Source organism: Gekko japonicus, unplaced genomic scaffold (genome assembly GCF_001447785.1).
Source record: "Gekko japonicus isolate JY-2015 unplaced genomic scaffold, Gekko_japonicus_V1.1 scaffold614, whole genome shotgun sequence".
In the NCBI taxonomy this organism is placed as follows: domain Eukaryota; kingdom Metazoa; phylum Chordata; class Lepidosauria; order Squamata; family Gekkonidae; genus Gekko; species Gekko japonicus.
The window spans coordinates 397,952-424,447 of NW_015161421.1; the positions used below are offsets into that span (position 1 = coordinate 397,952).

The 26,496-nt window shown below is 47.2% G+C and overlaps 1 protein-coding gene across 1 annotated transcript in view; it reads right to left on the reverse strand.

Moving 5' to 3' along the window:
- The window catches only part of DCC (DCC netrin 1 receptor), a 591,220-nt gene that overhangs the window by 69,983 nt on the left and 494,741 nt on the right, over window positions 1-26,496 (reverse strand). Inside the window, exon 19 of the mRNA XM_015428299.1 lies at window positions 7,931-8,093. Coding sequence (XP_015283785.1) covers window positions 7,931-8,093 — 163 coding nt within the window. The remainder of the gene's footprint in view (window positions 1-7,930; window positions 8,094-26,496) is intronic.

The window sequence follows — 26,496 nt, forward strand, 5'->3', positions numbered from 1 at the left end:
ATCTAATTCCCTTTTGAAGCCATCCATGCTTGTAACCGCCACCACTTCCTGTGGCAGTGAATTCCATGTGTTAATCACTCTTTGGGTGAAGAAGTACTTCCTTTTATCCGTTCTAACCCGACCACTCAGCAGTTTCATGGAGTGCCCACGAGTTCTTGTATTGTGAGAAAGGGAGAAAAGTACCTCTTTCTCTACCTGCTCTTTCCCATGCATAATCTTATAAACCTCGATCATGTCACCCCTCAGTCGTCGTTTCTCCAAGCTAAAGAGCCCTAAGCACTTTAACCTTTCCTCATAGGGAAAGTGTTCCAACCCTTTTACTATTTGAGTTGCCCTTTTCTGCACTTTTTCCAAAGCTATAATATCCTTTTGAAGGTGTGGTGACCAGAACTGCACCAGAATTGCTCATACTGTATTGCGCCTTCACAGTTCAGTACCATGGACAGCGGCCCCAGAAGTATCAACTGCTGTGAGCAGTGTTCCCGCTAAACTGTGGAGTCTTGTGAGCAAAAATTCTACTTTGTGAGCTACTGGCATTAAAGTTGTGAGCGAGCGATTTGGCTACTGCATAAATGAGTTTGCTCTGGAGCCCTCCTTCCTGAGCTTCCTGTGCACCCACGCCATTCACATCCTTTTTGAAGTGAGGCCTCCAGGACTGCACACAAGACACCAGTTGCAGCCTGACCAATGCAGTGTACAGCAGGACTAGGACATCTTGCAATTGGGAAGTTATGTCTCTGTTGATACACCCCAAGAGTGCATTAGCCTTTTCTGTTGCCTCATCACACTGGCTGCTCATGCTCTCTGTGGTGTTCTGGACATCAGTATGCTAAAGACCTACATTTGAGTAAGTACTTCCTGACGGTGAGGTGTGTTCAACACTGGAACAGTCTCCCCTGGAAGGTGGTGGATTCTTTGCCATTGGAGGTTTTTAAATATCGGAATCAAGAACCGCAAGGGTAAGGAAGACGTCTGATAAAGGGCCAATATTAAAAACCTAGTCAAAACTTATATTATACAAAAATACATATGTTTATTAGAAAGACAGTTAAAACATATAAGGGCCCAATGAAATCCTCATTAAAAAGTTGAAGTGGCTTTCATTGGGCCTTCTAATAAACACATACATTTTTGTATATTATAAGTTTCAACTAGGTTTTTAATACTGGCCCTTTATCAGACTTCTTTCTTACTCTTGTGGTTCTTGATTCCAGTTTTTTGTTTTCCCCTCCCTGTGTTTTATGGTTTTTAAATATCACCTGGATACCTACTTGCAGGGGACATTATAGTTGTAGCTCCTGTGTTGGCAAAGGGTTGGACTAAATAACCTGGTGACACTTTCCAGCTCTGAAATTAAATAAATGAATGCTTCATATGGTGCCAAATACATCTGCTTATTAGTAGAAGTAGGTAAAGGGCAAATTGCTCTCAACCTAGCCTGGCTGTACTTCTTTCCTGCCAGTTCTCAAGCCTTGCTTTATGGTGTGTCTATAAAGTCCTAAACAGAATGAACTACCCTCTGCATTTATGTAGATTTATACTCCTTCCTTTCTACTAAAAATAGCAGTGGAGGCAGCTCACAAGGGCATGTGTTACAACAGATAAATGATACAAAAGACTCAGTGACACAAAAGACCTAGCCACAACAGAGGAGACTGAAGGAACACAACAGCAACCCGTCATAAAAAGACAGTAATAAAGAACAATAATCCTGATAGAAGCAATAAAATAGTAATTCGTGATAACGATCAGAATCAGCACTGTGTCAGGAGAGCAATTCAGTTCATCTATCACCAACTGCCCTCTGAAATAAAATCGTTTTCACCAGATCTCTAGCAAGCAAGAGGAAGCAAGATGAGTTTCCTAGGGTCAGGAGTTCCCAAGTCTAAGGATCACAGCTGGAAAAGGCCAGTTATGTGTTTCTGTTAATTATGAACTTATCTGATTTTTTATGATCTGTATCAAAAGACATTCTTCATGTGCCTCTACCTTCTGAAGATAGGAGGGCCGCACCGAGGAGCACAGCATTTTTAGTGGTGGCACCCGACAACTTGGAATGCCTTTCCTGTATGGATTTATGCAGTGTGAACTCTGGTTGCCATGGAGGCAATCACAAAATGGGCTGGTGGAGCCAATCAGCTTTGGGCTGATGGAGCCAATCAGAGAATGTGAGTAAGCTGCAGGTCAATCACTGACCTTGGGACCATCACAAACTCTCCGTTTGGTGTACCTCAGAGGGTTGTTGTTGTGGGGAAATGGAGGAGGGGGAGAACCATGCCCTAAGCCACTTTTGAGTCCCAACTGGGGAGAAAAGCGGGATAGAAACAAATAAATGCAAAAGCACACTAAACTTACTTCATTCATGGGCCACCAAAAGCACATCAGAAAGCTCTGCTTCCCAGAGATCCCATAACCTTTGTAATGCTGGGGGTTTCCTAGTGTTCTCAGGAGCAACGTCCCACAAGACAGGAGCAGCCATTGAGAAAGCCCAAGCCCAGACAGAAACAGTTCTTACTCATCGGAGTGGATTAACTACTAATAGCCCTCATGTGAGGTTTGGAACCTCCCTGTGGGCACATCTGGATGGAGGCGGTCTTTGTTTGTTTATTTGATTTCATTTGTATCCCACCCTCCCTGGATAGCAGGGTCAGGGCAGGTTCCGTCATACATAAATATACAAAATAACAGTTAAAGCCAATTAAAATGTTGTTGTTGTTCAGTCGCACAGTCGAGTCCGACTCTTCGCGGCCCCATGGACCAGATCCCGCCAGGCCTTCCTGTCTTCCGCCGTCCTCTGAAGTTGGCTCAATTTCATGTTCGTCAGAGTAAAAATACAGATTATAATTCCAGTGCTTCTAACCAGAGCCTCAACAGATGAAGTCTACCACAAATGGGGTTCCAGGTGGTTACTCAGATCTGGATCACGGGAGGGGAGGCCCAACAGAGTACGGATGCTCAACCGCCTGAGCTAAAAGCCTGGCGGAAGAGCTCTGTCTCGCAGGCCCTGTGGGAACTTTCTCAGTCCTGGCCCCTGTTGAGGCAAGTTGGACGTCTCTGGGGCCAGGGATCACCAGGAGATGCTGGTTCGCAGAACGTAATGTCCTACAGGGCTCATAGGGAGAGAGGCAGCCTTGCAGATACGAAGGACTTTGATGGTTAACACCAGCTCCTTGAATTGGATTCCATCCAGTGTTTCCTATTCATCAGTTCCCCCCTCATTGTCTTTATCACACAGGTATGATTTCAGAATGGTGCTCTTCCTCTCCCTCCTCTCATGCTCCCCCGATGTGGCAAATGACAAGTGAAAAGCGAGCTCATCATTCATTAGCATCAGGCCTTTGGATAATTGGCTGGGTGCCCCGCAGGCACCCACAGTCTTTGTCTCTCCGATTTAAACCCGTTACTGCACCATATTGCAAATCCTCCAGTAGGTAAGGAGTCTTGCCTGTGCCGAGCCGTAAACAGATACCAAGGAAGCCCTAGGAGACCCTTTCCATTCAGCCTCATTTGACCTGACAGCATGTCACTGCTGATGACTGGGGTAAGAAATGATTTCTCCTCCCCATCTTGTTTTACATGGGCTCCATAAAGGGACGTCAGCTGGTATGAACAGGCTAGCAGGAGAAGAGTCTATTCCATTTGCAGATTAAAAAAAAATGATTTCCATTTTGTTTTGGGGGTTTTTTTTGTCTTATTTGCACACTGTTACTTTGTCGGATCTGGAATGGAACCGAGCCTTTCCCTGCAACCGTGCACAGCCCAAATCCGTCCAAGCCGAGCCCGAAACAGCCCAGAGCTGGAACCAAAATGCCAAGGCTAATGAGCACCAGAGAGGCAGACCGAAGTTACAGGCAGAGAGATGTCCCAAGGGAAAGCGGCTGACAACCTAATGATACTACGGTGGTGAACACATTCTCTGGGTACCTGGATGATGCTTCCTTTATATATATTTTTTACCCACTCGCTGTTCAAAGCCTGCTCCGAAACCAGAGATGCCTGTCATGATCATTTATCGCGATGCCGTAAGGCATTCTTAACATATGCTTAGTTGCCTTTCCTTAACTAGAGAGGTTTCTCTTTGTTCAAAGTAGCTGTGGAGGGCAATAGTCACAGACTGATGGCTTTCCGGGGTGGGGTGGGGAACCCACTCTCCTATGATCAAATTGCCGCAAGGATCTATGTACTGGGAGTTACCGAGCATTACAAAAACAGACTCCATCTAACCAGCAGCTCACTTCTTGCTGCAGCTGATAGTTACGGCTTCTGATCCTCAGCTGTGGCTGGCTTACATGCTATATTCTAAACCAGGGGTGTCAAACATGCGGCCCGGGGGCCGGATCAGGAACTGGCCATCTCCTGCTTCCAGTTCTGCTACTGCTGCTGCATCACAGCTTGCTTTGACAGACTCTCTTAATCACTCAGCCATTTCATGTTTTAACCTGGGTCCTAGACTCAGAAGTGGTGAATGTCAAGAAATCAAAAGTAGGTTTGCAGCTTAAAGAGCTAATGTCTTAAGCATGTTTTTATTTCAAGAAAAAAATATATCTTTGTGTTTGTGTCCAGTTTGGTGTAGCCAGTTTGGTGTAGTGGTTAAGTGCGCGGACTCTAACCTGGGAGAACTGGGTTTGATTCCCCCCTCCTCCACTTGCACCTGCTGATGTGACCTTGGGTCAGTCACAAGCTCTGGCACAGCTGTCCTTGAAAAAGAGCAGTTTGTGTCAGAGTTTTCTCAGCCCCACCCACCTCACAGGGTGTCTGTTGTGGGGAGGGGAAGGGAAAGGAGTTTGTAAGCCGCTCTGAGACTCCTAGTGAAGGACGGGGTATAAATCCAATCTCTTCTCTTCTTCTTCTTCCTTTATAAAGTTTATATCTCTGCTATCCGGCATTACATTTTATGACACACATGGCCCGGACCAACAAGGTCTCATTTATGTCAGATCCGGCCCTCATAACAAATGAGTTCGACACCCCTGTTCTAAACTTTCTCCTCACTCTGTTGTTTTGCTCTGAATATCTTATTACGTACCTCAGCCACCACAGTGCTTATTACAATTTCTTAATGTGTCTGTGTGTGAATCCCCCCAGTCAGACGTACACTGTGCATCATGAACACACTTTGTACACAGTCAGACGTACCCTGTGCATCATGAACACACTTTGAGTCTGTTCCGCTTTTTTTTTCCCCTGCCCAATCTGTGGTGCCCCAAATGCATTCTGATGTTGGGGGTGTAGGCAGCCTAGAACTTCCAGCTATTGGGAGAATGTGCAGCAATTACACTGGCTACTGATCCATGCCTGAGCCCAATTCGAGATGTCGATTTTGACCTTTAAAGCCATATGTGGCTTGGGACTTGGATATCCGAATATGGGATATCTTCTCCCATATGTTCCTCTTGACTGTCCTATCAATCAGAGAAAGTAATCTGGTGGCTAGATGACAGAGTGCCTTTTCAGTGGCGGCCCCACAGTTATGGAACAACCTCCCCAGGGACATGTGCCTGGCCCCCTCACTTTTGATCTGTAGGAGGCAGCTGAAAATGGTTTTATTTGAGAGCCAGTTTGGTATAGTGGCTAGGAGCATGGACTCTAATCTGGGAGAACTGGGCTTGATTCCCCAATCCTCCACGTGCAGCTGCTGGGTGACCTTGGGTCAGTTCCAAGTCCTTTTAGAGCTGTTCTCTCAAGAGCAGTTCTCAAGAGAGCTCTCTCAGTTCCCCCGACCTCACAGAGTCTCTGTTGTGGGGAGAGGAAGGGAAGGAGATCATAAGCCGCTCTGAGACTCCGAGTGAAGGGCAGGGTATAAATCCAATCATCTCCTCCTCTTCCTCCTCCTCTTCCTCCTCCTCCTCCTCTTCTTCTTCTGGATTGCATTCAATTAAAACAGTACTACACTGTGATTTTAAAAATCTGGCATTATGTATTTTTTAAAGAGATCTATTTGATGTATTTTCTTTATATTGTAAGCCGCTTTGAGCGCCGTAAGGAAGAAAAGTGGCTAATCCATGTTTTAAATAAGCAAATAAATGAACTGGCAGGATGAGGAGCTGGAGGGCGAGCCAGCCGGTGGGGCAACAGGAGCCAGTGACAGAAGCCAAGAGGCAGGGCCACAGCAGCAGTAGCAGCTGCTACTGCCGCTGCTTCTCCTCCTCCGCCATCTCAGGCCCACAAATCTTTCAATCTGTAGTCCAGAGTGGCTCAGTATAAAAGCTGGCTAAATGTAGATCGAGTAGATTCCTGGCTGTGTAAGGGCCCCAATGCCTCCTGTTTTGCAGGTGTTGGAACTGGGGTGTCAAACATAAGGCCCGGGGGCCAGAACTGGGCCATCCAGGGCTCTTACCCAGCCCACAAGCAACTGGTATGTATGGGAATATAAGATAGGTGGCAGTCACACACGCGAGATAATGCGGGGGGGGAAGTGAGGCTATTTCCCCGGAGGAATTTGATCCGCAGTTGCGTGATCACACAGTCCTTCGAAGCTGCAGGGGCACCCTGCCACAGCATGATCAGACGCAACCGCGGGTGAGTCAGGGTGGGGATTTTTTGCTGTTTGGTCCCGATGCACTTAAATGGGGAATCAATGAATCACATATCAGCACTGAGGGCTCCCTATGGAGGGTGCAATGATACACATACTGAGAAGGGGGGAATAAACAACGGTACGGAGTCGGGATGGCCTGATCAGACCATCCCGATGCCATGAGAGCACGCTGGAGCGATCAGACAGGGGAAAGTCTGTCCGTGGCCCGTAGCAACCTGTTTGCTACTGGACTTTCCCTGGTGTCTTTTTACTCTGCTTCTGCGGCAGAGCAAAATGGGCTGCTGGCAGGTGCGTGGCATTTCCCAGATGATCGTGTCTGATCTCGCCCTTTAAATCCACCTGGCATTCGCGCCTATGGTGCGGCTAATTGTGCGTGTGATCGGGACCATACTCTCCCTTTTCTGGTATCCCTTGGGGGAAAAACTAGTCTTGCATATGATTAAATAAATATATTGGGGCTTCTGTGGGCTCCCCAGTAAATCAATTGCTTTCACCATAAGGAATCAATTGCTATTGTTTGTATTTTGAGTGAAAAATCATATCGTTAATTGGGTTTGCCTATGTCCTTTATGAAGTTTATATCTCCGGTACCTGGCATTGTATTTTATGGCACACATGGCCCGGCCCAACAAAGTGACATCTATGTCAGATTTGGCCCTTGTAACAAATGAGTTTGACACCCCTGTGTTGGAAGTCTTGGCTTGGCTAGAGGTGCTGAGGATGAATGAGAAGATGGTGTATCATGGAGGAAACACCACCAAGAATTCAGTAGGTTGGGTCCTTTTTACTAGACCACTGAATGTTGTAGGTATCACTGAGAGCCAGTTTGGTGTAGTGGTTAGGAGTCCAGACTCTAATCTGGGAGAACCAGGTTTGATTCCCCACTCCTCCACATTCAGCTGCTGGTGTGACCTTGGGTCAGTCATAAATTCTTTTAGAGCTGTTCTCTCAAGGACAGTTCTTGGGAGAGCTCTCTCAGTCCCACCTACCTCACAGGGTGTCTGTTGTGGGGAGAGGAAGGGAAAGGGATTGTAAGCCGCTCTGAGACTCCTTTGGGTAGTGAAGGGCAGGGTATAAATCCAATATCTTCTTCTTCTTGTACTAACAGGGCAAGGTATAGCTCAGCGATGTCATGTTAGGTTGAAGACAGGGTTAAACTTCTCTCCCCTATGGTGTGGTCTAAATTTTAATCACCCTTCTTCTCGTGCAGTTGCTGTTTACAAAGAAAACACTCTGAAGGCTTCAAACACAGACCTTCCGGGTCTCATCTACTTTGGATTCATACATAATTTACCTTAAGATGAAAATCAATCACAGAAAACAAACAGGTTAGTCTCGATCCAAGGTAAGATGGTAAGGTGAGTGGCACAGACACCCATTCAAATAACTTACTTCCTCTGCTGAGCCGATGAACGCCTCGTGCAAATCACAGCCACGATCACCACTACCACGATAGTAACCACCCCAACTGTGACCACGATAATGACGAGGAGATTGCTGTTCTTCTGGGGTGTCACGCTTCCATGGGGAGGATGCATCTGTCCAATGGGAGGCTCTGAAAGGACATAAGTTGCAGTGAGAGACTGTGACTGGCAAGGGTAGGCTAGGTATTATCCAGAACAGAATGGGAGGAGTCTCGAGTCTTTGCTAGAGACCAGGGCCCTGTGGGACCTTTTACAGGGCCTGCAAGACGGAGCTCTTCCACCAGGCCTTCAATTAGGAGCCGCCGCCACCAGTACCATCACTAGTTGTAGCGCCAACGCCTGGTCTACTGCTGACATCCTGTGCCCGCCGTTCAGATACGAGAAGATCAACAAGCGGAATACTCAGTCTATACAATGTATAGCGCCACTTATACGATAAAAGCATTATTGCTAGCACTTTATATTGTTATAATGTGGTTTTAATGAATTGTTTTAAATGTTTTATGATATTTGATTGTTGTTATGTTTTATTGTGCAAGCCGCCCTGAGCCTGCTTAGGCGGGGAGGGTGGGATACAAATTTGAAGTAGTAAATAAATAAATAAAGGAGACATGGACACAATCGTCAGCCATGAAGACTTTTGTTGTTCAGTCGCACAGTCGAGTCCGAGTCTTCGCGACCCCATGGACCAGATCACGCCAGGCCTTCCTGTCTTCCGCCGTCCTCTGAAGTTTGCTCAACTACATGTTCGTTGCATCTATGACACTGTCTAACTATCTCATCCTTTGCCGTCCCCGTCTTCTTTGACCATGAAGACTACCCAGGAGCAGATCCACTTGGCCAAATGCAACAGGAAAACAAAGTTGTTTCATGGCTGCTCACTCCCTTTGCTCCTCCCCTTATCTCCTCCCACAGTGCAAGGAGTGCGAGACTGAAGGCTGGGTTGGCTTTGGGGAATCATAAAACAAGTTCCAGTTTCCTATGACATCTGAATGGAGCTTCCTGGGTACACAGAAGTCTGTCCCCCCCCCCGCCAACCTTCCAGAAGTTTAAACCACAGTTTAATCCCAGTTTGTACTACTGGGAAGAAAACGATTTCATTACCTGTAGTCTATTGCTCATCTGAGAGTCAAAGGCCCTGTCCACACGAGAGCATTAGGGCCGGGAGAGGGACGGAACGGGGGCGGAGCAAACGGGCGCGATCCCACCGCAACATCTGGGAAGCGTACCGTCTCCGTCCCCGATCCGGCCCTTCCAGCGATGATCCGCACCAAAAAAGAACCACCTCCCGAGGTGGTTCTTTTCTAACGGCCACAGGAATGCTGGCCGTGGGATCGCCGGCGCGTTCTTTCGCCGGCGCATCCCCGACTCCTTGCTGAACTGCGCATGCTCTGACATGCACAGTTCAGCAGACTCCCGTGCCTTTCTCCCCGTCTCCCCGGCATCTGATCGTGCCGGGGAGCAAATGCACAGCGGCTCAGGGGATCTTTATGATCCCGCCGCCGCGTGCCTATTTAGGTGCGGCTTTTTAAAAGCCGCACTTTGGCCATACCTTCTTCCCTCGTGTGGCAGGGGCCAAAGTTAATTAAACCACCATTGTGTGTGATGTCTGAATTGAGCCGCAAGTAAACTAAACCATGGTTCTACGTTACGTCTGAACCGAGGCTAAGGTTGTATTCAGAGACTGTGAATCAGACCCAGTTTTTCATGATGAAATCAAGCCTAGCTTATTCTTGGGTTTATAAATCCCTTCCCTCTTTCCTCCTTCCCTTGCATGCAAAGATGAGTTTACAAATGTCCTAGTTTCTTTATTCTAACCACAATATGTGGTAAAAAGGGTAAAGGTAAAGGTTTCCCTTGCTCGAGAGCTAGTTCAGCAAATCGGGGTATTGATCTTACCCACCAACCAAGATTCCAAACTATATATTGTTAGAATCCTGGTATGTGACAAAGAAACTGTGCCTGAATTTGCACCTCACAGCTAATTACAGTTAGGCTGAAGACTGAACTAGGAAGTTTTCAACCACTGCTTAGTACATGAGGCCAAGGGGTACCCAAGAATAAAGCTGGCTTGGTTTCATTACAAGCATATCTGTGTTTGTGATGGCTGAATACATTTATTTATTTATATCTTAGATTTCTACCCCGCTCCAACCCCGAAGGGTCTCTGAGCGGCTTACAAATTCTGAATTTATCCCTAGCTAAGGCCACATGTCTACAGGGGTTGGGGCTGCCTACCGGCACCCAGGTGGCAGGGCTCGCTTTTTTTTTTCTTGGCTGTTCTTCCCGGGCGGTCTTGTATGTCCAGGAATGGAGAGTCCTCCCCTCAGACTCACCAAAGGGTTACTCCAGGGACCCATTGCAGGCAGGTCCCATCCCAGGAGTCCATCTCTATAAAGAGATGCCAATGCTAGCATTGGAGGAAGGAGGAGGAGGAGGAGATTGGATTTATAACCCACCCTTCACTACCCAAGGGAGTCTCAGAGTGGCTTACAAACTCCTTTCCCTTCCCCTCCCCACAGCAGACACCCTGTGAGATAGGTGGAGCTGAGAGAGCTCTGTCTGAGAACTGCTCTTTTTCTAGAACAGCTCTTGTCAGAACTATGGCTTGCCCAAGGTCATCCAGCAGCTGAGAGTGGAGGAGTGGGGAATCAAACCCAGTTCTCCCAGATTAGAGTCCACACACTTAACCACTACACCAAACTTGCTCAGTGGTGGCTCAGCATGGCTCAGGGTGGGAATGGGGAGCTGATGTTCAGCTGCGGATACTAACTGGCAGGTTTCCTGCCTCCTGCAGGGAGAGAAATCTCTGCAGGAGGACAGGCTCAACCAGGAGGTGTCTGTGGCCAGTCAGGTTGCCTTTAAAAACTGCTGGGAGTGGGCCGATGAGGATGTTATCTGGCTACTCTCCGCAGGCCATAAGAAAGGGAGATTTGGGGAGGAAAACAAGGTGCTGGAAGCCCCTCCCTCTTCGTTCTGAGGCCAGTGGGGAATGTCCTACCATGGCATTAAGTGGACTGTCAGAGAGTCAGTTGGTGTAGTGGTCAAGTGCGTGGACTCTAATCTGGCAGAACTGGGTCTGATTCCCCACTCCTCCACTTGCAGCTGCTGGATGACCTTGGGCAAGCCATAGTTTTGTCAGAGCTGTCCTTGAAAGGGCAGTTCTCGAAAGAGCTCTCTCAGCCCCACCTACCTCACAGGGTGTCTGTTGTGGGGAGGGGGAGGGAAAGAAGTTTGTAAGCCGCTCTGAGACTCCGAGTGAAGGGCGGGGTATAAATTCAGTCTCCTCCTCCTCCTCTTCTTCTCCCCCAACACTGCCCCCCCCGAAGAACTTGTTATTTCCACATCCAATCCCACATTTGAATGAACTCCAGGGGGTTGTACTTGGGCTAGGGATGTGGAGACATCCCATGGAGGAGCGACAGAATGAGTCGGCAGACATTTCGGAGACAAGTTGGAGATTACTACCTAGGGTACCATTTCCCCACAAGTCAATTTGATGTTTTATGCTGCAGAAACACATCTGTGACATGAGCGATGAGAGGTCATGGTTTATGGCAAATATCCTACTTACTTGATGCACAAAAAGACAAACTGCTCTAAGTCCCACTGTCACAAGTTTACTCCACACTCCCCCTTTTTAGGAGCTACCCATAAAAACAGATACAATTTAATGCCTGCCATGGGCATGCGGATTCCACCTCAAAGAGCAGGCAAGGGGTTCAGAATGGGATCATAAAACTTGGGGGATTTATATGTTGGCGCATCACACAGATACAGCAAATGAGAAAATACCAAAGCTGTTTCAAGTCAAGGGCTCATTCTTTTTTTTGCTACTAATGGCCATTAGCTAGGATTCGGTGCAGCTTTTCAGATTATTAACACTCTCTCCCAAAGACGGGAAAATAGAAGAAACTTTTTTTTTAAATTTCCTGCCGATTGGTCTTTGTGGGATAATGGACTTTGTGTCTGTTGGCAAATTTGGATGCCTGTCTGAACACTTAGCTCACAATCTGCCGCAAATTACGCTAAATGAACATATCGCTATAGCACTCTTTATTCGAGAGTATTGTTCTGTTCTCGAAAATCACAGGAATATATCAGGTTCAGCCTGGGAACCATTTTCCGTTTCAGACTATTTGTTTGTTTGTTTGTTTGTTTATTTTGGTTTGTACCCCCCCTCCCCACAAGCGGGCTCAGGGTGGGTTCCATCATGGAATTCACACTATAACAAATCGACAGTTAAAATATATCTAGAAATCTATCTAAAACAACGATCAATATGAAAAGTCTAGTTACTGGAGGGGAGGCTAGTTGGGACGTCGGTGCCTGCCACCTCCAAGTCACACAGCCATATGATGCTTTTAAAAAGTGTACTAGGCAGAGGTCATTTCGGGGGGGATCGCGGGGGATCGCAGTTCCCCCAGGTGAGGTACGGGGGGGCAGGGCACATGGCAAAGCCCCGCCCCTGCTTCCGGCCGCCCTGCTTCCGGCCCTCATTCAGCCAGGGGGAGGCAGGAGAAGAGGGAGGGTAAGTTGCTTCCTCCCTGCCTCTCCCCACCCCTGCCTGCCTGGGGCCAGGGAGGGCCTTCGCGGGGTTTCCTTGCACTCCCGCCGGCCTTGCAGGTCCACTGCTGGGCCCCTCATGGGCAAAACCTGAGGGCTGCTGGGAGCAGGGGGTGGGGCTTGTTGCATGTGCCCGCCCCCTGGGCTCTTTACTGCTGGAGCTCTGCTCCTGTACATTCCTGCAGGAAATGACCGCTGAACACAAATGGGCCCAAATTGGAGGGGTTGCCAACTCTCCAGGGGGTGCCCAAAGAATGTGGTACCAACTTCCCGGGGTTGGGGAATCAGCCAGAGGGGTCTCACTGTCCCTCTAGGAAGGTGGTGTCAATTCAGTGAGTGGTGGCCACGTGTAACGAAGGGAAATAGACCCACCAGGTAGGGTGGGAAGGCAAAAACAGGGGCTTGCGAGCCACATAATGGCTGCTCAGTCTCCCAGGGCTGAGGGTGGGTCCCCGTTTCGCCACAGAGGGAAACACCTGTCAACCACAAGTCCCACTAAGCAAGGGTTTTGCCCACTTTCCTGAGACATGGGGCAGGTGTCACATTGGAGAACGATGCCAGAAAAGCCACAGATAGCATCTCAAAGTGCCACATATGGCTCCCCAGCCACTGAATATCACTGCTGTAGAACTGGGGCATACAGGATCAGTGCACAAACCTTTACAAATCCACAGTTTTGAAACTATGTTCTCAAGAAAGTCACTTTCGAATGTCATAGTATATAAATAATGTAGTTTGGGGCCACGTGCACCCAGATGTCTAGGAGCGTACCACTAGCTGGTGAGGACACTGCATTTGCAAATGTGTGCTGTAAGCACTATTCTCCAGCCTGATACAGTAGCCTGGGTTGTGAGTGTATATGAATCCAGTCAAAAAAGGTGGAATCTTGCTGATCTGAGAGAAGGGAGCTAGGTTTAACCCAACAAACAATGGACGGGGACAACTGCAGATTATTTGAAAGGGGTAAAAGGTAAAGGTTCCCTTGCTCGAAAGCCAGTCGAATCCGACTCTAGGGTTGCGGTGCTCATCTCCGTTTCAAAGCCGAAGAGCCAGTGCTGTCCGAAGACGTTTCCGTGGTCATGTGGCCGGCATGACTAAACACCAAGGTGCATGGAACACTGTTACCTTCCCACCGAAGTGGTACCTATTTATCTACTTGCAATTTCTTGGTTTCGAACTGCTAGGTTGGCAGGAGCTGGAACTAGAGACGGGAGCTTACCCCGTCATGCGACACCCGAGTTTCGAACTGCTGAACTACCGACCTTCCACAGCCTGCAGTTCAAGGTCTTAACCACTTGAGCCACCACAGCTCCTTTGAAAGGGGTACTCACACATTATTCTGGTTTGTGAACATGTGCAGAGTTAGACCTGCTATGAGAAATTAAACTCCCCCTCCTCTGTATATGGCATTCTCCCCTGTGTGATTTTGTAGGAACAGGAAAAATATTATATCAGTCATTACGCCAAGGTATAACCAATTAGCAAGGTATAACCCATTAGCAAGCCTCAGCTGAAATTTCAGTTCTAGGGTATTTTCTTTTTAAGCATCATCCTTAAATCAACTCCATAAGTGATCTGGGCAGCTTAGATTTAAAAGAAAACACCAACAAAACAGAAAACATACAATAAAACAAAATAAAAAAGAGAAATAGCACATAATACAATGGACTATAACAAAGTCACCTAAATATCACAGAAGAGAGCCAATTTCTTTCTTCTTCTTTTTTTAAGAGATAAAGATGGAATGCTCCGATATAGATAATCAAAACCATCTTAAAAGTCATAACTTCCTCTCTAATGAGGCAAGCATTCTTGGTTGGTTGGAAGCCTGGGAAATCATTTGTCCCTTTGTTCCACCTAAAAGGACAGAGGAGGTTGTCTATAGAATTGCAGCATGGCAAGCACACACAAACAGCCAATTTGGTGTAGTGGTTAAATGTGTGGACTCTAATCTAAGAGAACCGGGTTTGATTCCCCACTCCTCCACTTGCAGCTGCTGGATGACCTTGGGCAAGCCATAGTTCTGTTAGAGCTGTCCTTGAAAAAGAGCAGTTTCTGTCAGAGCTCTCTCAGCCCCACCTACCTCACAGGGTGTCTGTTGTGGGGAGGGGAAGGGAAAGGAGTTCGTAAGCTGCTCTGAGACTCCGAGTGAGGGGATAAAAATCCAATCTCTTCTCTCTTCTTCTCTCTTCCTTTGTCACCTTTAAGGTTTTGGGCACATATATGTTATGGGCAGATGCACACACTGTGCCAACCCAAGTACCTTACTCATCTCTCCAGCAATGTACTACTCACCATTACCTATTTACTATTTTTGTTGTCTTCCTTTGTTTTCTAGTTCTACTTCCTAGCATTGCTAGTCCAGTTTTTCTAGCACAGGGGTCCCCAATCTTTTTGAGCATGCGGGCACATTTGGAATACCGACACGGCAGGGCGGGTGCAGCAACAAAAGGGCTTTCACAAAATGGCTGCCGTGGGGGATGGAGCCAGCCACAACAGGATTCCCACAGCTTAACTTCAGTAACACTTTGTGCTGTGGTGGCAGCGGCTGCCCAAGCAACATTTTAAAAAGCTGCACAGTCAATCAACTCTCTAATAGCCAATCAGACACCTGGCTGGGCAAAAAGCCCTACCTGGCCCCACCCACCTCCTAAAAACACTCATCGGGCACGAGGAAAGGGGTCAGCGCCCATGGGCACCATGTTGTCAACCCCGTTCTAGTATATTCTCCATGTTCATAACCTAATTTTAATTGCATGGTTTTACTGCACTGCTTGTACTGCTGTTGTTTCTACTGCATGGTTTGTGGTACACTGTTCCAATGGGGTTTGTTTTTCGCTGTGCAACCAACCCTGAAGCTCAGTGAGAAAGGCAGACCACGAAGGAAGTAAATAAAATAGGGTTAGAGGCAATGCTCCCTCTAGGTTGTGGAGTCCTGTGAGCAAAAATTCTACTTTGTGAGCTACTGGCATTAAAGCTGTGAGTGAGCAATTTGGCTACTGCATACATTAGTTTGCTTTGGAGCCATCCTTCCTGAGCTAAGACAAAAATGTGTGAGCCGGAGACTAAAAAACTGTGAGCTAGCTCACACTAACTCAGCTTAGAGGGAACACTAGTTAGAGGTGAACAAACCAACAGATGTGATGTCGGTAGCTGTTGTAGATTTTTCCGGGTTGTATGGCCATGGTGTTGGCATTGTAGGACCTGACGCTTCGCCAGCAGCTGTGACTGGCATCCTCAGAGGTATAACACAAAAAGATGAAGTTCTGTGTCAAGGTGAGAAGAAAAATGGTAGGCAGGTAATTTATATCTACTCAGGAATGTGGGGTAGTGCTGAGTCATTATCATGTAGGACTTCCCCAGGCTATGAAACATGCTAATGGAGGAGCTTTCCTGAGGAGGTTCTTTTGTATATGGATTGGCTGTTTCCTGAGGAGGTTCTTTTGCAAATGGATTGTCATTACATTCATGTTTTCCCCACTCCTACTCTGTGTCAGTAGCTACTACTTGTAAGGGTAGGAAAAGCTGAGGTATTGTGACATCATGCATTTTACCCAGTTATATATCACCAAAGAGATGGAGAAGGAGAATGTGGCTGGTTCCCAAAAAGGTAGAGTTTGAGAGGGTGAAAAAGAAAGGAACATAGTTTAGAGCCGCTGCTTTACAGAAACGGCTGGTATGCAGAGGCTCCCATAAATCTCCTTCCTTGTACAGCCTTTTCCCCATACTACATGGCATATTAGGGAGGAAGTATCCCAGCTGTTAGTGGTGGATTCCCAGAGGATTCTGGGAGAAGAGGGAGAGCACCTTCTATGAACTGCTTCCTTTCCTGGGAACCTGAATCCCACTCTTCTGATACGCATTTTTAAAAAGTTCTGAGTGATATGGATGTGGTTTACAGATCATATTCAGGCTATATAAAGAAAAATAATCAGCCTGGGGAAATTGTCGTAAGATTCTCGAAGAGGCAAGTGAAGGATGCAATCCTGAAAGCGGTCGCTGGAATACCCCTGAAAGTGGGGGGAAATACCATCAGAACCCTAAGGATATTCCATTTGACGTAAGACAACGGAGAAAGAAGTACTAAGAGCTCGTGCTTTTTCTTCAGACAAACTCAATTGGATATAAATGGCTATTTCCAGAAGGCATCACTTTCAAGATCAAAGACAAAAAAGAAATGATTGACTCTGTTCTGAAAGCTCAAGAATTCCTAAGGGTTCAGCTGGGAAGATCAGAGGACGGGAAAAAAGAAGAGGACAGCAAGTCTAGTGGCGAGCTGGACTTGGGTTCTTCCGGAGAGGACTCTCTGTCAGAGCAAGGGGCAGCTGCTCCAAAAAGTCCTTATAAGCTGCGGAAGAGACGAGGAAAGGAGAAGTGAAGGCTGAAGGACTCTGAATTGTGCCTTTGAGAACTTTGAAATGGGATGATTGTGGGTACTGTTTCTAGACAGTTAAATTTAAGATTTAAAGAAAAGAAAAGTAATATAAATGTTTGACTCAGTTTATAATAATCTAAATGAAATGAAGATTTGTTGTAACTAAGCTAGTGAGGATCTCCTCTCTTGGGTTTTTAGTTAGTAGTGGGTTCTTTGCTTTATCCTATATATGTTGGCCCCCTTCCCTTTTTTCTGTAGTAGTTTTGTAGTCTTACAAAAAAAATAAAAAATTCCCTCCGGGGGCTCAAAATAAAGAAATAAATAAAAAGTTCCTTTTTTATTATACTTTGTAATTCAATGTTTATTGTACGCTAACTTGGGTGTGCGTTTTTGTTTCCAAAACGGGTGACAAAAATATTTCAATGTATAAATACTACCTGCTTACACTGCTTCTTACATCGTTAACTAAGAACATAGGAAGAGCTGTGCTGGATCAGACCAGTGGTCCATCTAGTCCAGCATCCTGTCTCACACAATGACCAACTAGTTGTTCTGGAGGTCCAACAACAGAGCATAGCGGCTGAGGCCTTCCCCTGATGTGGCCTCCTGGCTCTGGGATTCAGAGGTTGACTGCCTCTGAGTGTGAAGATTCCCTTTAGTCAACATGACTAGTAGCCACTGATAGACCTATCCGCCATGAATCCATCTATTCCACTTTTAACAATGTCTTTGCCTGCATCACTAAATCCACTGGCAGTGAATTCTACATCATAATCACTCACTGTGCATGTTTTTTCCCTTTAAAAAAACCCAAAACACTGATTAACGCCTTTTGAATCCAGGGATGTGGACTTCGAAGTCCTTGGTTACGTCTAACATGAACACATACACTGATGTATCTGCCACTAATGACACAGGTTGATAGCCACAGTCAAGACCTCCCATCTACCCAGGCTCCGATAAAGAAAATTCTCGGGTACCAAACAACATAGAGACCTAATTAAACTGCTTTGATTTACAGATACGATCTCGGGCTCACCGGCCTAATGTTCAAAAGAAAAATCATTCATCCAGCAATAAACCATAGCTTTTAATAACAGAGGCAGGACGTAGTATGTACGCTTCATCTTGTGGCACAGAAATTAATCAGTCATATATAATCAGGGCTGTGACTTGTCCTAATATCCCACTTTCCAGCATAGCTCTAGATAATGCACAGGCATTCACATCTCCTTATACGTTAAATAAATTGAACATGCTAAATCTCCATTAGGTATGGAGGGAGGCAGAGAGTTGGCAGCATGTCTAAACAACATTGATAATGATCAGACGCACTTAAGCATTGTAAACCATGGGGTTTTTCTTCCACGCCATCCTTCATTAGAGCAGCCTGAATTAAAATTGCATTTCCCACCAGGGAACTTAAAAGCAAAATAAATAAATGACCGGACATTATCTCTGATGTTTTACATTCTAATTAGCTGAAAATCAATCTCATTGTATGATAGGCTTGGCGTGGCAGTTCAGGGCCTACTCCGCCAGGGCCCCTGTCACATGGGCCAGATAACGCGGGGGGGGGGGAGCATGGCTGTTCGCCCCGGAGCAAAATAAAGCGTGGTAGCCCAATCACACGGTCCCCTGGGTCACTGTGCTTAGGCTGTCAGCTGGCGATCACACGGCAATGCTGCAGCATGGCAAAGAAGTGGTGCGGCGCGATCACACAAGCGTTTCGTGTTTGTGCGCATATGCAGTTCCGTGGAGCAGCACTGCTTTCAGTTTTGTGTTTGTGTGCATGCGCTTACAAAAAACCATCTGGTTTACAATGGGACATGGACGGGCGCCGGATGCCATGGGATACTAGCGCTCCCGCAATCAGACGCCCGCCTGTGCCGCACGTTTTCCGGATACTAGTGCACTTTCCTTTGTACTTTTTAACTCCACATCTTCGGCGGGACGCCGCGGGTTGGCCACAGGTGTGCTATGCTTCCCAGATGTTGCGGTGTGATCTGCCCTGAAAATCCGCCCGACATTTGTGCCTTTCACGCGGCAAATTCTCCGTGTGACCGGGGCCCAGGTACATTTTCCGTGCAAGCTGCACTGAAGTTGAAGGAGTAAGTGCAAGGATGCATCGACTTTGCTGAAACAGGAAGCAGTTTAGTACGGATTTCCCCCCATTTGGATAGCCAGCAAACTCTTGTCCATCAGAGAAAGTTGTGAGGTGCTTCAAAATTGGCTTTCAGTTTTATTTTATTTTAAAAAACCTTTGGAACACATTTTGGTACTGGACCAGGGTTCTTTTTGTAGCAGGAACTCCTTTGCATATTAGGCGACACACCCCTAATGTAGTCAATCCTCCAAGAGCTTACAGTAAGAAGAGCTCTGTAAGCTCTTGGAGGATTGGCTACATTAGGGGTGTGTGTCGCCTAATATGCAAAGGAGTTCCTGCTACAAAAAGAGCCCTGACTGGAGCTAAAGGCAAGACACTTGCCTCAGATCCAAAACTCAGTAGGCTGCTATGACTATAAAGAACCTCACACAAGTGGGGACTTCATACGTACGTAAGTGCCATCAAGTTTCAACCAACTTATGGGAACACTAGCAGGGGACTTTCAAGGTAAGGGAGAAGCAAAGGTGGTTTGTCAATGCCTTCCTCTGCAGAGTTTTCCTTGGTGGTCCCCCATCTAAGTTAGGGTTGCCAAATTGGGCCGGGGGGCGGGGAACCCCCCGCTTCCGCGGCCCGATTTCCGCCGCAGGGAAATTCCGGCCCGGGGGGAACCCCGCCCCCCAAGCTGCGTCACCGGAAGGTTTTCCCCTCCGACGAGCTCAGCCACGGCCCCAACGTCAGCACATTGCCCGTCACTTCCGGCGACGTGCTGCTGGTGCACGCGCACTTCACGCACACGCGCGCGCACATCGGGACGACTCCCGGACCGCGGCGACGCTCCCCCGCCGCGGGGGGAAGAAGATTTGGCAACCCTAATCTAAGTACTGTTCCTGACTTCGGAGATCTGATGAGGGTGGGCTATACCATGCCCCGGCTTCCTTTAGGAACTTCACAACCAACCGCAATATCATCAGGCAAGCTCCATGCGTGCAGCAGCGATGTGGAATTATCTTAGATGTTATTATGAGTTGGCTAAGCTTTTGGGAAGGTGGTAGTCCTACGTTCATCCCTTCTTTCATTTTCGAATTTACAGTGAAATCCTAAACAGAGTTATAGCATTCTAAATCCACTCAAGTCAGTGGGAATAGAAGGGTGTAATACTGTTTAGGACTGTACTGGTGTATACTACTTTTCTGCCACATAAAGGCTCCCAAGGCAGTCTACGATTTAAGATAAGATTGATACTAACTAAACATTGTGATACTAACTAAACATTGGGCCAACATATTTTCTGCCGTTAGTCCAGCCAGTAAGTACATTTTGGATGAGCTGCAGTTTATGAAACAGGGAAGCTCCGCATCAACCACACTGTCACATATCTAATTCTGAACCTGGCCCCTGTGAGAACTCCTTTGCATATTAGGCGACACACACCCCTAATGTAGCCAATCCTCCAAGAGCTTACAGAGCTCTTCTTACTGTAAGCTCTTGGAGGATTGACTACATTAGGGGTGTGTCGCCTAATATGCAAAGGAGTTCCTGCTACAAAAAGAGCCCTGGATCCAGTCCCATATCTAATACTGAACCTGGCCCCTGTGAGAAGTCATAAACCCAGACAATCGGGCCAGGTACAGATGGGGGTTTTGTGGAATTCGCTGCCAAAGGATGTAGTGATGACCACAGGCCTAGACACCTTTAAAAGGGAATTAGATGGATTTGTGGAAGATAGGTCTATTAGTGGCTATTAGAATTGGTGACTAAAGGGAAACTCCACGCTGAGAGGCAGTCAACCTCTGGATCCCAGTGTCCAGGAGGCAGCATCATGGGAAGACCTTGGCCCCTATACCCTGATGTTTGACCTCCAGAGGAACTGGTTGGCCACTGTGTGAGACAGGATGTTAGACTAGATAGACCACTGGTCTGATCCAGCAGGGCTCTTCTTATGTTCTTATTAGGGGAAGGCCTCGGCCTCTGGGCCCTGATGTTGGACCTCCAGAGGGACTGGTTGGCCACTACGTGAGACAGGATGCTGGACTAGATGGACCCCTGGTCTGATCCAGCAGGGCTCTTCTTAAGGGGTACTTTCCTCCAGAACCAAGGGACCCTTCAAGGTTTGCAGAAAAATACAAATAAGAATTTTTTAAAAATGAAACTGATACTTTAGCAAAAATACCAAACAACTCCCAACACTATATGGGGAATATTGGCCACCATTCTTTCAAAGGAGGGGGGGGCATCTATGTAAGCCAGGAAGACAGGCAGGCTGGGGAGAAAGAGCCAGAACTGACTCACCAGCCGGGCAGCTGGTTGAACATGTGAGCGAGGAGGAGCAATAGAAGACACTGCCCCCATTGCAGGTGGGCGGGGAGGAGCCCCTGCTCTCCTGTACTAGTCAGGTAGGTGGACTGAGTGGCGGGAAAGGGGGCAGAGCAGCAGAGAAGGCAGCCGACTTATGGGGCAGATTGGCAGGGGTGGGACTCTTAATCATTTTATATTTTTAAAGTGTATTTATTATATCTTTTCTATTGTTTTTATCAGGTGTATTTTATATGCTTTTAGTTGCCTCGAGTCCTGTTCAGAGGAGAGGGAGTGGGGTATAAATCTGGTAAACAACAAACAACAAATAAGAGAAGAAGAGGAGGAGGAGGAGGAGATTGGATTTGTACCCCGCCCTTCACTTGGAGTCTCAGAGCAGTTTACAAACTCCTTTCCCTCCCCCTCCCCACAACAGACACCCTGAGGGGCTGAGAGAGCTCTGACAGAAACTGCTCTTTCAAGGACAGCACTGACAGAACGGTGGCTTGCCCAAGGTCATCCAGCAGCTGCAAGTGGAGCAGTGGGGAATCAAACCAGATTCTCCCAGATTAGAGTCCGCGCACTGAATCACTACACCAAAATGGCTCTGCAATGCAAACTGCAATGTAACAGCCATGTGCTCCTGCCCCTGGGATTCCACCTCCCCCACAAGTCTTTGTAATAATCTAATCTGGAACCTCTTCGTTGGGAAGATGGTTTGCAGCCGATGTGGACTTTAGTTGAATTGAGCATGGGGTTGGACTAGATGGCCTGTACGGCCTCTCCCAACTCTGTGATTCTATGACTCTATATGCTTGCTTTCCTTAAATGCTCTTTTCATTGTGTGCCATCAGTGACTGGGCTGATCCCAAAGAGCAAGCATATTACAGGAGAGGAGGTGCCCGATTTCTATTTCCTGCCTTCACAGAATTAAGTATAGATTTGGGGTGAAGGGGAAACAGACGCAGAAAGAGAGCCCACTTCTTAACGCAGTGTAATTTCCTGGCTCTGCTTTTTATATCTGATAAATCTCCCCTACATATAATGACAACTCGGTCATGCTAGAAGCTGCCAAGGGATAATTAATTTTTCTCAATTATCTATTCCATTTCCCTCCTTAATCTCCTGCACTTTTTTTTTTAATACAGAAACTACTCTGCTCTAGTGATTCCAACGAGACCCTCGCATGGCAACAGACTGTAAATATACTGTGGGCTTCCACCGGCTAATACCTTATCAATGTTAGCCATTCCCTTAGCAAGCTGATTAGGGCGAAAACCTTTTGAAAGCTTTGTCCAGATTCCTCACACCAGCTCCCCTTGCTAAAAAACATGATGCTACGAAAACAATCCAACTGATCCTCTGAACCTTGCAATGGTAAATAAGCGATTGGCTCCGGGAGCTGTGATGGCTGCCACAATCTGTACTTTTCAATGTAGCCCAAGTTGAGCCAGAACAGCCCTCCGGCATAGCAGCATCCATTGATGTGGCTGCACCAGCACAGGATCAAAAGATGCAATATATCAAAAATATAATCATAGAATCAAATAGTTGGAAGGGGCCATACGGACCATCTAGTCCAACCCCCTGCCCAATGCAGGACCAGCCTAAAGCATCTCTGACAAATATCCGTCCAGCCTCTTCTTGAAAGCTGCCAGTGAAGGGGAGCTCACCACCTCCAGAGGCAGCTGATTCCACCTCTGAACCACTCTGACTGTGAAAAAGTGTTTCCTAATATCCAGCCAATACCTTTCTGCATGTAATTTAAACCTGTTGCTTCGGGTCCTATCCTCTGCTGCCCACTGGAACAGCTCCTTGCCCTCCTCCAAATGACAGCCTTTCAAGTATTTAAAAAGAGCAATCAGGCCCCCCTCAGCCTCCTCTTCTCCAAACTAAACATTCCCAAGGCCCTCAGCTTTTCCTCATAGGGCTCAGACTCCAGACCCCTGATCATCCTCGTCATTCTCTTCTGCACCCTCTCGATTTTGCCCACATCCCTTTTGAAGTGAGGCCTCCAGAACTGCACACGGTACTCCAGGTGTGGCCTGACCAAGGCAGGATACGAAGGGGCTATGGCCTCCTCCGATTTCAATGCTATGCCCCGTCCATCCCTGCTTGAACTCTTTGATCCACATGGGAGCCGGGCAGGGGTCTTGTGGTAGAAAAAGAGCTGCCGGAGCTCATTAGCATAACTCATTAGCATAACTTATTTGCATATGCCACGCCCCCTGACATCACCGGAAGTGACAGAAGGCCACACCCCCTGACATCACCGGAAGTGTGTCAGAAGGCCCGGCTACTTACCCTCCTGCTTCATCCTCATTCCCAAACGGAATGAGGATCGAAGCAGAGGGCGGGGTAAAGAAGGGGCGGGGCTTCACCACGTGACCGCCCCACCCCCTAGAGGTTCTCTTCCGGAGCTCCATACCTGAGAGCTCCCCCCCGACTAGAGCCCTGAAGATAAATGAAATGAAGGGATCACTGCAAAAGCATCTTTATATGTTTGTGCATACCAACAGTATTACAGGGATCAGATGTGGAAGAAAAATCATACAGTCAAAATGGAAGCCGATGAAAATCATGCAAAACAATGCCAACGGGGGGGGGGGGACCAAGTGGGGACTCAAACCTGGTTCTCCCAGATTAGAGTCCGCACACTTAACCACTACACCAGACTGGCTCTCTATATAGCCTATTCTTGTCAGATCGTGGCAGGGGTGGTACTTGGATGTGCATCTCTGGGCCAAGGACATCTCTACAGAGGAAGGCGATGGGCAAACCACAGGCCTTGGAAGCCCCTTGCTGGGATTGCCATAAATCAGTTGTGACTTGACAGCACATTATGTATGGGTAAGGCCCATTGCACAAGGGCCTGGCAGAGGGGCGTGTGTGGCAGGTCAAGGAGCAACTTAGCATGCAGGTGTCCTGAAGGTATCTTGGTATCCCGAGCTCATTGGTTTAGGTGTTAAGGCAATCTTAAAAAAAACAAACACACCACAACAACGATAGGTGCTTATACTTAACCACAGATGAAGGTTCTGAATCTGATGCAACAAAATCTATGCTCAGCAGCCAGAGCTACAATGATCAGCAGTTTAAGCAGGGAAGGGGGATGGAACTGATCCACTCTCCCACTTTTCCATAGGTGGGACTTCAGTGTTTTTAAAAGGGCTCTGTGTTTGCAGTTCTGGGAGCTACGTTGGGTGTGAGAACTGCGTGCACACAACACCTGCTCACAGACTAGATACCAACCTGAAATACACCATACAAAAAGAACCATGCCACTCTAGTGGCGGCTACAAGCATAGACAGCTTCAATAGGGGATTAGATAAACATACGGAGCAGAGGTCCATCAGTGGCTATTAGCCACAAGGTATAGATAGAACACTGTCTTGGGGCAGTGTGGCTCTGTATTATTGATGTTTGGAGAGCAACAGTGGGAGGGCTTCTAGAGTTCTGGCCCTACTGGTGGATTTCCTGACAACACCTGGGTTTTGTCCACTGTGTGACACAGAGTGTTGGACTGAATGGGCCACTGGCTTGATCCAACATGACTTCCCTTATTTTCTTCCTAGAGCAGGCAGCTGCAGAACTCTGAAGAACCAGTTTGCCAGCTTCCCTTGTTTATGGACTCCTCACCCCCCAAAAAAAAGCTTCCCTTGTTTATGGACTCCTCACCCCCCCCCCAAAAAAAAAGAGAAAACCCAGAATGCGGAAATACTCCTCTTCTAAGCAGTCACTCCCCACCATTCACCAAATAGGGTGAAGATGTCCTTTACATGCCAACTTGTCTCCCTTGGAACTATCCATGGTACTGAAGATAGCATCTGGCTAATTGTCTGGTCTGCTACCCACTTCTCTAGATTTCTACTCTCTCAGGCTAGTTTTTGGAGCTGCGGTGGCTCAAGTGGTTAAGACGCTGAACTGCAGGCTGTGGAAGGTCGGTAGTTCAGCAGTTCGAGACCTGAGTATGCCGCACGACGGAGTGAGCTCCCATCTCTAGTTCCAGCTCCTGCCAATCTAGCAGTTCGAAAGCAAGAAATTGCAAGGAGATAAATAGGTACCGCTTCAGTGGGAAGGTAACAGCGTTCCGTGCGCCTTGGTGTTTAGTCATGCCGGCCACATGACCACGGAAACGTCTTTGGACAGCGCTGGCTCTTCTGCTTTGAAACGGAGATGAGCACCGCAACCCTAGAGTCGAATTCGACTGGCTTTCGAGCAAGGGAACCTTTACCTTTACCTAATTGTCTGGTCTGCTACCCACTTCTCTAGATTTCTGCTCTCTCTAGCTAGTTTTAACCAGCTCCCTTGCTCCCGCCCACAGTTCCAGTGCCCCCCCCCCAGCAGATTTCATTCTGACTGTGTGGGCACTGATCAGCGATGAGAGGGCTCTCACTGTGCTGTATAAACATGAGCCTGCTTCTCTGAGTGCACAGCTCTCAATCAGTAAAGAATAAGAAGAAGAGATTAGATTTATACACCACCCTTCATTATCCAAAGGAGCCTCAGAGTGGCTTACAATCTCCTTTCCCTCCCCACAACAGACACCTGGGGAAGAAGGTGAGGCTGAGAGCGCTCTTGAGAACTGCTTGTGAGAGAACAGCTCTGAAACAGCTTGTACCTGACCCAAGGTCACATCAGCAGCTGAATGTGGAGGAGTGGGGAATCAAACTCAGTTCTCCCAGATTAGAGTCCGTGCTCGTAACCACTACACTAAACTGGCTCTCAAAAGGAATTTACAATATCATTTTTTTAAGTCTATCAATGATCATACTAAAGTTCCGAACTTGCATACATTAGTATTGTAACTCTATCTCTTTTTTTTAAGTTCTGGGAACTTCAGAAAATATATCTATGCAATTAAAATATTTTTTTCTTCTACCACCCACCAAGGCTCAGAGCAATTAACAACAAAAACATTTAAAAACAATGTAGTACGCTACAAATACAAGATTGGGAGCGTTGAGCAGTTTTCAACAGAGATAAAAACATCCCCATATGGTGCTACGCCCCCACCTATATAAGTTTTGTCAGTTTTTAGAATCAACAAAAATGTGTTACGGAGCAGGTAGGTCTTATGAATGATGGGCAGAGTGGAGGCCTAGTGAGCTGCCTCACTTTAAACTCTGTGTAATTAAGGAACCATTCTTAAAAATGCCTGGCTCCTGCGACATACCCAGCCAGACTCCCTGG